Source organism: Salmo salar, chromosome ssa28 (assembly GCF_905237065.1).
Source record: "Salmo salar chromosome ssa28, Ssal_v3.1, whole genome shotgun sequence".
NCBI lineage: Eukaryota > Metazoa > Chordata > Actinopteri > Salmoniformes > Salmonidae > Salmo > Salmo salar.
The window spans coordinates 9,104,414-9,117,234 of NC_059469.1; the positions used below are offsets into that span (position 1 = coordinate 9,104,414).

Here is a 12,821-nt window from a genome sequence, read left to right on the forward strand (position 1 = left end):
AGATTGATGAGGATATTTTTTATTTAATACATTTTAGGCTGTAATGTAACAACATGTGAAAAAGTGAACGGGTCTTAATACTTTCTGAATGCACTGTACGTTAGCAGTGGGATTATGTACAGTAAATCCTATTGTCAGTTGTATAATGTAAAGATGTACATGTATCAACCTGCCACTCTCTTTTGCTCACCCTGTCTCATTCTTCACCCTCTCCTCTCCCAGGTGTTCTATAGGAAAGCAGACATGGCCATAGGTTCCCTCACCATAAATGAGGAGCGTTCTGAGATCATCGACTTCTCCGTGCCCTTCGTTGAGACGGGCATCAGCGTCATGGTTGCCCGTAGCAATGGGACTGTCTCCCCCTCCGCCTTCCTTGGTGAGATAGTAGGATTGATTAATTGATTGACTTTAGATAATGTAAATAGAATTTGATCTGAGGTCAGTTTAGTTTAATTACTCCAATAGCTATCATTAGGATATGGGGAGGACAAGACGATCCTAGATGTGTGCCTAAGAGTAATTTACCTGTATTGTCAGCCATGATGCCTCTCCCCATGGATGCAGCAAGACCGCTAGCTCCCATGGCAACGCTCAGTGAGCTCAAACGTGTGTGTGGCCTACTTTACTGAGTTCTGTCTCAGTGGTCTGTTTTTTCTGCTTTAGGAAACTTTAGATTAAAGTTTTATCCTGCAGATATGACTAAATCCCACATAAACCCTGAAACAACAAAATCAAAATGAAAACAAGTTGCTGGATATTTTCCCATGTTAAAATTAATAATTTTATCTCTGCCTCTTCTCTCCCTGATCTTCAAATTATGTATAATTACCTTGTTTGAGCCTGGCAGTACAAAAGCTAATACGACAACCAAAGGAATGGATTAAGAATCCCATTATTACCTTTAATTCTTCTTTAGATACTATGCAGAAGACATTGTTAGCCATTGTTGGCCAGTCCAAAATACCTGAAAAGAAAGATGTCTCTCTCTCCTTCTCTCTTTTGCCCTCCCTCCCTCCCTCCCGCTCTATCGCTCCCCTCCGTGTCTCTCCTCCTCTCCACTAGAGCCCTATAGCCCAGCGGTGTGGGTGATGATGTTTGTAATGTGCCTGACCGTGGTCGCTGTGACTGTATTCGTGTTTGAGTACTTCAGTCCTGTCGGTTACAACCGAAGCTTGGTCAGTGCCAAAGGTGAGTTGAGACTAACCTGTCTGCTAGCCTGGATTTAGCTCAGAGGGCTAACACAGGAGACCCAGGATCAAACTCAGTTGCCTTTAAATTGTTTAACTTGGGTCAAACATTTCGGGTAGCCTTCCACAAGCTTCCCACAATGAGTTTGGTGAACTTTGGCCCATTCCTCCTGACAGAGCTGGTGTAACTGAGTCAGGTTTGTAGGCCTCCTTGCTTGCACACGCTTTTTCAGTTCTGCCCACAAATTTTCTATAGAATTGAGGTCATGGCTTTGTGATGGCCAATCATGAGAAAGGGAATTTTTGTGGATATACTGAAGCAACATCTCAAGACATCAGTCAGGAAGTTAAAGCTTGGTCGCACATGGGTCTTCCAAATGGACAATGACCCCAAGCATACTTCCAAAGTTGTGGCAAAATGGCTTAAGGACAACAAAGTCAAGGTATTGGATTGGCCATCACAAAGCCCTGACCTTAATCCTATAGAAAATTTGTTGGCAGAACTGAAAAAGCGTGTGTGAGCAAGGAGGCCTACAAACCTGAGTCAGTGACACCAGCTCTGTCAGGAGGAATGGGCCAAAATTTACCCAACTTATTGTGGGAAGCTTGTGGAAGCCTACCTGAAATATTTGACGCAAGTTAAACATTTTAAAGGCAATGCTACCAAATACTAATTGAGTGTATGTAAACTTCTGACCCACTGGGAATGTGATGAAAGAAATAAAAGCTGAAATAAATCATTCTCTCTACTAATATTCTGACATTTCAGATTCTTTAAAGTGGTGATCCTAACTGACCTAAGACAGAGAATTTTTATTTGGATAAAATGTCAGGAATTGTGAAAAACTGAGTTTGAATGTATTAGGCTAAGGTGTATGTAAACTTCTGACTTCAACTGTATATAGACAGTACCAGTCAAAAGTTTGGACACACCTATTCATTCAAGGGCTTTTATTTATTTTTACTATTTTCTGCATTGTAGAATAAAAGCGAAGACATCAGAACTATGAAATGACACACGTGGAATCATGTAGTAACCAAAAAATTGTTAAACAAATCAAAATATATTTTAGATTTGAGATTCTTCAAAGTAGCCACCCTTTGCCTTGATGACAGCTTTGCACTCTCTTGGCATTGTCTCAACCAGCTTCACCTGGAATGCTTTTCCAGTCTTGAAGGAGTTCCCACATATGCTGAGTACTTCTTGGCTGCTCTTCCTTCACTCTGCTGTCCGACACATCCCAAACCATCTCAATCGAGGCCAGGCCATCTGATACAGCACTCCATCACTCACCTTGGTAAAATAGCACTTACACATTCTGGAGGTATTTTTTGGGTCATTTTCCTGTTGAAAAACACTCATTAAGCCCAAACCAGATGGGATGGCATATTTCTGCAGAATGCTGTGGTCGCCATGCTGGTTAAGTGTGCCTTGAATTATAAATAAATCACTGACAGTGTCACCAGCAAAGCACCCCCACACTATCACACCTCCTCATGCTTCACGGTGGGAACCACAAATGCGGAGATCATCCATTCACCTACTCTGCGTCTCACAAAGACACAGTGGTTGGAACCAGAAATCTCAAATTTGGACTCATCAGACCAAAGGACAGATTTTCACCAGTTTAATGTCCATTGCTTGTGTTTCTTGGCCCAGGCAAGTTTCTTCTTCTTATTGGTGTCCTTTAGTAGTGGTTTCTTTGCAGAACTTCGACCATGAAGGCCTGATTCACACAGTCTCCTCTGAACAGTTGATGTTAAGCTGCGTCTTTTACTTGAACTTTGTGAAGCATTTATTTGGCTGCAATTTCTGAGGCTGGTAACTCTAATGAACTTATCCTCTGCAGCAGAGGTAACTCTGGGTCTTCCTTTCCTGTGGCGGTCCTCATGAGAGCCAGTTTCATCATTGAGCTTGATGGTTTTTTGTTACTGCACTTGAAGAAACTTTCAAAGTTCTTGAAATGTTCCAGATTGACTTACCTTCATGTCTTAAAGTAATGACGGACTGTCGTTTCTCTTTGCTTATTTGAGCTGTTCTTGCCATAATATGGACTTGATCTTTTACCAAACAGGGCTATCTTCTGTATACCACCCATAACTTTTCACAACATACCTGACTGACTCAAAAGCATTAAGAAGGAAATAAATTGCACAAATGAACTTTTAATGCATTCCAGGTGACTACCTCATGAAGCTGGTTGAGAGAATGCCAAGCGTGTACAAAGCTCTCATCAAGGGAAAGTGTGGCTAATTTGAAGAATCTCAAATATAAAATATATTTTGATTTGTTCAACACTGTTTTGGTTACTACATGATTCCATATGTGTTATTTCATTGTTGTGATGTCTTCACTATTATTCTACAATGTTGAAAATAGTAATAATAAAGAAAAATCCTGGAATGAGTTGGTGTGTCCAAAGTTTTGACTGGTACTGTATATTTCTGACAACTTGGGGGGCCAAATAAAATCACCCTCCGACGGAATTCGGCCCACGGGCCAACTGTTGGGGAAGCCTGCTTTACAGGTTATGAAACAGAATGTCAGACCGAGAGTCCCCGGGAGACTGTGGGGTATAGCCTTGCACACAACGAAGATGGCTATTCAATCCCAGCCTGCCGAGATGCCAGAGCTTGCACTCGTCTCACTGTCTGAAAGGTCACTTCCTGGTTTAATTAACATTTGTCGCTAGGCTAATCTGACGGAGATGGATGTGGCTCCGCTAAGATGACCAAGATGGATGGACTGAGGGTGTGTTCCCCAACACGACACACAGCTAGAAGCAGGCTAGCGGCAAGCGCAGTGTTCCCCAACACGACACACAATTATAGGCTAATGCTGTCTTCCCCATCATGATACACACCAGGTGGAGGCAGGCTAATGCCTAACCTTTCAGTAGCTAGGCTAATGCTGAGAGGATCGCTAATGCTGCTGGGTTGAGTGATGTGTTAGGGAATGACCTATGAATAGAAACATTATATAAGTTTGACCTTTTCAGCTCTCTATAATGCCTAGCAGGGGCCTATAGAAATAAGCTAATTTGAAATTCATGATTCTGTCATCAACAGTATAGGAACATGGACGTATAAGGATTATGTTCCATGAAACACATCAACAACACTGAATCTTGGGAGCTTTATTGATCCATTCATCCAATTGTACATCTGCTAATGAGGCTGTTATGATACCTTGGGTTTATTAACCAAACATCTAATCTCCACCTCCCTCTCCTCCCTAACATCCCCCCGCCTCTAACTCTCAATGGTAATGTAAAGTATTTTGTATTTTGAAAATACAAATTACAGAATTTTGAAAATACAAAATACATTGGAGTGTAGTTCAGCCCAGTGTAATTCAAATAAAAAAATACTCAGAAGTAATTAAAATATGTATTTCAAATACACTACCGGTCAAAAGTTTTAGAACACCTACTCATTCAAGGGTTTTTATTTATTTTTTACTATTTTCTACGTTGTAGAATAATAGTGAAGACATCAAAACAATGAAATAACACATATGGAATCATGTAGTAACCAAAAATTGTTAAACAAATCAAAATATATTTTATATTTGAGATTCTTCAAGTAGCCACCCTTTGCCTTGATGACAGCTTTGCACACTCTTGGCATTATCTCAACCTGCTTCATGATGTGGTCACCTGGAATTCATTTCAATTAACAGGTGTGCCTTCTTAAAAGTTACTTTGTGGAATTTCTTTCCTTCTTAATGCGTTTGAGCCAATCAGTTGAGCCAATCAAGTCCTATTTGGTAAAAGATCAAGTCCATATTATGGCAAGAACAGCTCTAATAAGCAAAGAGAAATGACATTCCATCATTACTTTAAGACATGAAGGTCAGTCATGAAGGTCAGTCAATACGGAAAATGTTAAGAACTTTGAAAGTTTCTTCAAGTGCAGTCACAAAAACCATCAAGCTCTATGATGAAACTGGCTCTCATGAGGACCGCCACAGGAATGGAAGACCCAGTTACCTCTGCTGCAGAGGATAAGTTCATTAGAGTTACCAGCCTCAGAAATTGCAGCCCAAATTAATACTTCAGAGTTTAAGTAACTCAACATCTCAACATCAACTGTTCAGAGGAGACTGTGTGAATCAGGCCTTCATGGACAAATTGCTGCAAAGAAACCACTACTAAAGGACACCAATAATAAGAGGAGACTTGCTTGGGCCAAGAAATACGAGCAATGGACATTAGACCAGTGGAAATTTGTCATTTGGTCTGGTCCAAATAGGAGATTTTTGGTTCCAACCGCCATGTCTTTGTGAGACATGGTGTCGGTGAACGGAGGATCTCCGCATGTGTATTTCCCACCATAAAGCATGGAGGAGTAGGTGTTATGGTGTGGGTGTGCTTGGCTGGTGACACTGTCTGTGATTAATTTAGAATTCAAGGCACTCTTAACCAGCATGGCTAACGCAGCATTCTGCAGCGATACGCCATCCCATTTGGTTTGGGCTTAGTGGGACTATCATTTGTTTTTCAACAGGAAAATGACCCAAAACACACCTCCAGGCTGTGTAACGGCTATTTTTACCAAGAAGGAGATTGATGGACTACTGCATCAGATGACCTGGCCTCCACAATCACCTGACTTAAACCAAATTGAGATGGTTTGGGATGAGTTGGGCCGCAGAGTGAAGGAAAAGCAGCCAACAAGTGCTCAGCATATGTGGGAACTCCTTCAAGCCTGTTGGAAAATCATTCCAGGTGAAGCTGGTTGAGAGAATGCCAAGAGTGTGCAAAGCTGTCATCAAGGCAAAGGGTGGCTATTTGAATAATCTCAAATATAAAATGTATTTTGATTTGTTTAACAATTGTTTGGTTACCACATGTTATTTCATAGTTTTGATGTCTTCACTACTATTCTACAATGTAGAAAATAGTACAAATAAAGAAAAACCCTTGAATGAGTAGGTGTTCTGAAACTTTTGACCGGTAGTGTTTATGTAACATAAATACTGCCCATCTCTGCTCCTCTCCCCCAGCACCTGGAGGTCCTACCTTCACCATAGGGAAGTCTGTGTGGCTACTGTGGGGCATCGTGTTCAATAACTCAGTCCCCATTGAGAACCCTAAAGGCACAACCAGTAAGATCATGGTGTTGGTGTGGGCCTTCTTCGCTGTCATCTTCCTGGCTTCCTACACTGCCAACCTGGCTGCCTTCATGATCCAGGAGCAGTACATAGACACTGTGTCTGGACTGTCTGACAAGAAGGTAGGACATCTAATCAATCCCTGAGTCATCCATCAATCCATCCATCCTGATAACTGTCCTCTCTGGGCTCATCCTGTCAAAGATTCTCCCTGTCAGACCATAGCACACACACACACACACACACACACACACACACACACACACACACACACACACACACACACACACACACACTTTTCTTAATTTGGCTCGCAATTCCTCAGCGTAATCACAGAAGAGGAAAATGACAAGCGACAAACTTCACTTCAGAGTGCGAGAGCGAGAAACAAATAAACAGAGAATAGATACAGAGAGAGAGAAAAAGCCAGGGCCTCAGGGGAGGTGTTGAGACAATATTATATTATTCTCAGACAGTGAACACACACACACACACAAAGGATCTTATTGTAGAGAGGTCCATCCATCTTCACAGGGCTCTGAAGGTCAATACTAACAGCTTATAATGGAGAGTTTTTATTTACACTTTAATTGAGTTTCATGAGCGTCTGGTTTCTGTGTGGTTCTGTCAAAGGTTTCATCCATCCTGCACTTTGAATCCTCTCAACTCTGAACTGACTTGGCCAAACGGCCCTGAGTTGAAGTACTACACTCAAAAAAATGCTGTGTGAACAATCCATCCCTGGGTAAATAGTTATTTTTGACCCAGCACTTAGTTGGGTTATTGAGCTATGACCAGATTGGCAGTATGTCTGTTACATATATTTGAAATACATATTCCAATTACTTCTGAGTAGTGTGTATTTTGTATTACACTGGACTGAACTACACTCCAATATAATTTGTAACAAGATACTCTTGAAAGCTGAAATTTTTGTATTTTCAAAATACAAAATACTTTTTTTTTATAGCGGTTCAGAATTTTCGGGCACCCTTTCACCCAACATTGGTATCAGAAGTCTGATTATGCTATGGTGTGATAAGAGCATCTGCTAAAGGAACTAAATATAAATGTTTATGTAAAAATAAACAATGGGAAAGCATGCTGAGTTATTCTAATGAGCTTTCGGTCATTTAGAATTATCCAGAGTGCATGCAGCTAAGTTAGACAAACAACAACATATCACAGTCAAAGCAAGTAAGACGTTTCCACAACCACACAAGATATTGTTGCTGATCTTCTGGTTACTTGGAAATGTAGTTCTTTATTTTAAAATACAAAATACATGTATTTTAATTAAATACAATACTTGCAACAGTATTTTATATTTTGATACATTGGTCTTTCGGTATTTTGTAATTGTAATTTGTAATTTATGCCCATCCCTGGCAATGACCCAGCAGGCCAGATCAGAAGACTGGAGGTGTGGCTAAGTAGGGGTGTGGCTTTCAGATAGCTATTTTTGGTCACCCATGAAGGTAAATGTCAGTCAGGTTAGTCTTGTCTGTGGTATTGTCATTGCATTACAATTTAGAGTTAGTCATTTTGTAGCTTTAATGAGGCGTACATAAGAGTATGAGTTAATCAAGAACCTATTCATACCCAAATATTGGAATTGGTACCACTGTGTCAAAGTCTTTCATTGATGATGTTATTAATTTTATATTAGGACAATAAAATAACATTTGTAAGACTTTAAGAAACACACAGCTGCTGGGTCAACCCAGCATGAAAGTAAAAAATTACCCATGTTTGGGTAATTCAAAGGAATGGTCTATTGAGGGTGTGGCTTTCAGATTGTTATTTTAGGCCACCCATGAGAGTAAATGTCATTCCTGTTCATCATGTTAAATTTGTACACTGCAAATTAAAATGTTGCTGAATTAATAACATTATATCAAATTGGTACCCTTCCCAGCATTTAAGGCACGCATACACCTTCTAAGTCTTATTAAAATACAAAAGTGTCATTACTCATCCTTAACATATACTGCTCAAAAAAATAAAGGGAACACTTAAACAACACAATGTAACTCCAAGTCAATCACACTTCTGTGAAATCAAACTGTCCACTAAGGAAGCAACACTGATTGACAATAAATTTCACATGCTGTTGTGCAAATGGAATAGACAACAGGTGGAAATTATAGGCAATTAGCAAGACACCCCCAATAAAGGAGTGGTTCTGCAGGTGGTGACCACAGACAACTTCTCAGTTCCTATGCTTCCTGGCTGATGTTTTGGTCACTTTTGAATGCTGGTGGTGCTTTCACTCTAGTGGTAGCATGAGACGGAGTCTCCGACCCACACAAGTGGCTCAGGTAGTGCAGCTCATCCAGGATGGCACATCAATGCGAGCTGTGGCAAGAAGGTTTGCTGTGTCTGTCAGCGTAGTGTCCAGAGCATGGAGGCGCTACCAGGAGACAGGCCAGTACATCATGAGATGTGGAGGAGGCCGTAGGAGGGCAACAACCCAGCAGCAGGACCGCTACCTCCGCCTTTGTGCAAGGAGGAGCAGGAGAAGCATTGCCAGAGCCCTGCAAAATGACCTCCAGCAGGCCACAAATGTGCATGTGTCTGCTCAAACGGTCAGAAACAGACTCCATGAGGGTGGTATGAGGGCCCGACGTCCACAGGTGGGGGTTGTGCTTACAGCCCAACACCGTGCAGGACGTTTGGCATTTGCCAGTGAACACCAAGATTGGCAAATTCGCCACTGGCGCCCTGTGCTCTTCACAGATGAAAGCAGGTTCACACTGAGCACATGTGACAGACGTGACAGAGTCTGGAGACGCCGTGGAGAACGTTCTGCTGCCTGCAACATCCTCCAGCATGACCGGTTTGGCGGTGGGTCAGTCATGGTGTGGGGTGGCATTTCTTTGGGGGCCGCACAGCCCTCCATGTGCTCGCCAGAGGTAGCCTGACTGCCATTAGGTACCGAGATGAGATCCTCAGACCCTTTGTGAGACCATATGCTGGTGCGGTTGGCCCTGGGTTCCTCCTAATGCAAGACAATGCTAGACCTCATGTGGCTGGAGTGTGTCAGCAGTTCCTGCAAGAGGAAGGCATTGATGCTATGGACTGGCCCACCCGTTCCCCAGACCTGAATCCAATTGAGCACATCTGGGACATCATGTCTCGCTCCATCCACCAACGCCACGTTGCACCACAGACTGTCCAGGAGTTGGCGGATGCTTTAGTCCAGGTCTGGGAGGAGATCCCTCAGGAGACCATCCGCCACCTCATCAGGAGCATGCCCAGGCGTTGTAGGGAGGTCATACAGGCACGTGGAGGCCACACACACTACTGAGCCTCATTTTGACTTGTTTTAAGGACATTACATCAAAGTTGGATCAGCCTGTAGTGTGGTTTTCCACTTTAATTTTGAGTGTGACTCCAAATCCAGACCTCCATGGGTTGATAAATTGGATTTCCATTGATTATTTTTGTGTGATTTTGTTTTCAGCACATTCAACTATGTAAAGAAAAAAGTATGTAATAAGATTATTTCTTTCATTCAGATCTAGGATGTGTTATTTTAGTGTTCCCTTTATTTTTTGGAGCAGTGTATATTGACAATACAACAGAACAGATGAACTGGGATGACATTTACTCTCACAGGTGGCCAAAAACAACTAGCCAAAAGCCATGCCTCAACTAAGCCACGCCTCCAGTCTTCTGATCTGACCCGGTGGATCATAGCCAGGGATGGGCATAAATTACAAACTACAAAATACAACTACAAAATACCCTAAAGACCAATGTATCAAAATATAAGATAATTTTGCAAAGTACTGTATTTAATTAAAATACATGTACAGTGCCTTCGGAAAGTTGTCAAACCCTTGACTTACTACTCATTTTATGACTAAGTGGGATTAAAATGGATTTCATTGTCATTTTCTGTCAACAGTCTACACAAAATACTCTGTAATGTCAAAGTGGAGGAAAAATTCTAGCATCTGTAAAAAAAATCATGAGAACTAAAACACAAATATATTTTGATTAGATAAGTATTCAACCCTCTGAGTCAATACATGTTAGAATCAAGCACACCCATAACATGATGCATCCACCACTATGCTTGGAAATATGGAGAGTGGTACTCAGTAATGTGTTGTATTGGATTTGCCCCAAACATAAAATGTTGTATTCAGGACAAAAAGTTAATTGCTTAGCCATATTTTTTTTTTGCAGTATTACTTTAGTGCCTTGTTGCAAACAGGATTCATGTTTTGGAATACATTTATTCTGTACAGGCTTCGTTCTTTTCACTCTGTCAATTGGGTTAGTATACTGAAGTAACTACAATGTTGTTGATTCATCCTCAGTTTTCTCCTATCACAGCCATTCAACTCTGTAACTGTTTTAAAGTCACCATTGGCCTCATGGTGAAATCCCTGAGCGGTTTCCTTCCTCTCAGGCAACTGAGTTAGGAAGGACCCCTGTATATTTGTAGTAATTGGGTGTATTGATACACCATCCAAAGTGTACTTTGACATTATGTAGTATTGTGTGTAGGCCAGTGACAAAATACATTTTAAATTCAGGCTGTAAAACAACAAAAATGTGAAAAAATCTAGGGAGGTGAATACTTTCTGAAGGCACTATATTTTGTATTTTGAATTACAAAAATACATTTGCAAGTTGCCTGCCGAACAGCAACAACATTCTCAGTAACTGTTACAGAAACGTCTTACTTGCTATGACCGTGACACCGTATGCTGTTGTTTATCTACCTTAGTTGAATGCGCTGTCACTCTGGGTAAGAGTGTCTGCTGATGTCCAAAATGTAAATGTACATGTGAAAATGAAAATGAACAACTGCAAAGCACACTGGGTATTGTCATTGGCCTTGTTTTGACGCGGAACTCATTCGAGGAATACTCAGCATGCTTTGCAATTGTTCATTTTTACATAGGCTATACATTTCCATTTACTGTAGTTCATCTAACAGACGCTCTTATCACACCATAGTGCCGTCAGACTTTTGATACCAATGTAGGGGGAAAGGGGTCACACAATTGTGAAACGCTATAAAGAAATGATACACAAAAGTATTTTGCATTTTGAAAATACAAATGACAGCTTTCTAAAGTATCTTCTTATAAAATACAGTGCATTCAGAAAGTACTCAGACCCACATTTTGTGATGTTACAGCCTTGTTGTAAAATGTATTACATTCTTTTTATTCCTCATCCATCTACACACAATTCCCAATAATGACAGTGAAAATACATTTCAGTATTTCTTGCAAATTTAAAAAAAATTAAAACTGAAATATCATATTTACATAAGTATTCAGACCCTTTGCTATGAGACTCGAAATTGAGCTCATGTGCATCCTGTTTCCATTGATCATCCTTAAGATGTTTCTACAACTTGATTGAAGTCCACATGTGGTAAATTAAATTGATTGGGCATGATTGGTAAGGCACACACCTGTCTATATAAGGTCCCACAGTTGACAATGCATGTCAGAGCAAAAACTAAGGAATGAGGATGAAGCTATTGTCAGTAGAGCTCTGAGACAGGATAGCGTGACGGCGCAGATCTGGGGAAGGGTACCAACACATGTCTGCAGCATTGAAGGTCCCCAAGAACAGTGGCCTCCATCATTCTTAAATGGAAGAGGTTTGGAACCACCAAGACTCTTCCTATAGTTGGCCGTTCGGAGAAAATGAGCAATCAAGGAAGAATGGTCTTGGTCAGGGAGGTGACCAAGAACCGAATTGCCACTCTGACAGAGCTCCAGAGTTCTTCTGTGGAGATGGGAGAACTTTCCAGAAGGACAACCATCTCTGTAGCACTCCACCAATCAGGCCTTTATGTTAGAGTGGCCAGACGGAAGCCACTCCTCAGTACAAGGTACATGACAGCTGACTTTGCCAAAAGGCACCTAAAGGACTCAGACAATGAGAAACAAGATTTTCTGGTCTGATGAAGCCAAGATTGAACTCTTTGGCCCGAATGCCAAGCTTCATGTCTGGATGAAACCTGGCATCATCCCTGTGGTGAAGCATGGTGGTGGCAGCATCATGCTTAGGTGATGTTTTTCAGTGGCAGGGACTGGGAGACTCGTCAGGATCGAGGGAAAGATGAAAACCTGCTCCAGAGCGCTCAGGACCTCAGACTGCGGCGAAGGTTCACCTTCCAACAGGACAACGATTCTAAGCACACAGCCAAGACAATGCAGGAGTGGCTTCGGGACAAGTCTCTGAATGTCCTTGAGTGGACCAGCCAGAACCGGACTTGAATCCAATAGAACATCTCTGGAGAGACCTGAAAATAGCTGTGCAGCGACGCTCCCCATCCAGAATGGGAGAAACTCCCCAAATACAGGTGTGCCAAGCTTGTAGCGTCTTACCCAAGAAGAATCGAGATTGTAATCGCTGCCAAAGGTGCTTCAACAAAGTACTGAGTAAAAGGGTCTGAATACTTGTGTAAATGTGATATTTCAGTTTTTAAATTTCATACATTAATACATTTTTTAATACACAAACAGGTTTTTTCTTTG

At 41.4% G+C, this 12,821-nt stretch overlaps 1 protein-coding gene across 1 annotated transcript in view; it reads left to right on the top strand.

Moving 5' to 3' along the window:
- The window catches only part of LOC106589191 (glutamate receptor ionotropic, NMDA 2C), an 87,101-nt gene that overhangs the window by 59,336 nt on the left and 14,944 nt on the right, over positions 1–12,821 (top strand). Inside the window, exons 10-12 of the mRNA XM_045710218.1 lie at positions 223–376; positions 1,063–1,188; positions 6,196–6,425. Coding sequence (XP_045566174.1) covers positions 223–376; positions 1,063–1,188; positions 6,196–6,425 — 510 coding nt within the window. The remainder of the gene's footprint in view (positions 1–222; positions 377–1,062; positions 1,189–6,195; positions 6,426–12,821) is intronic.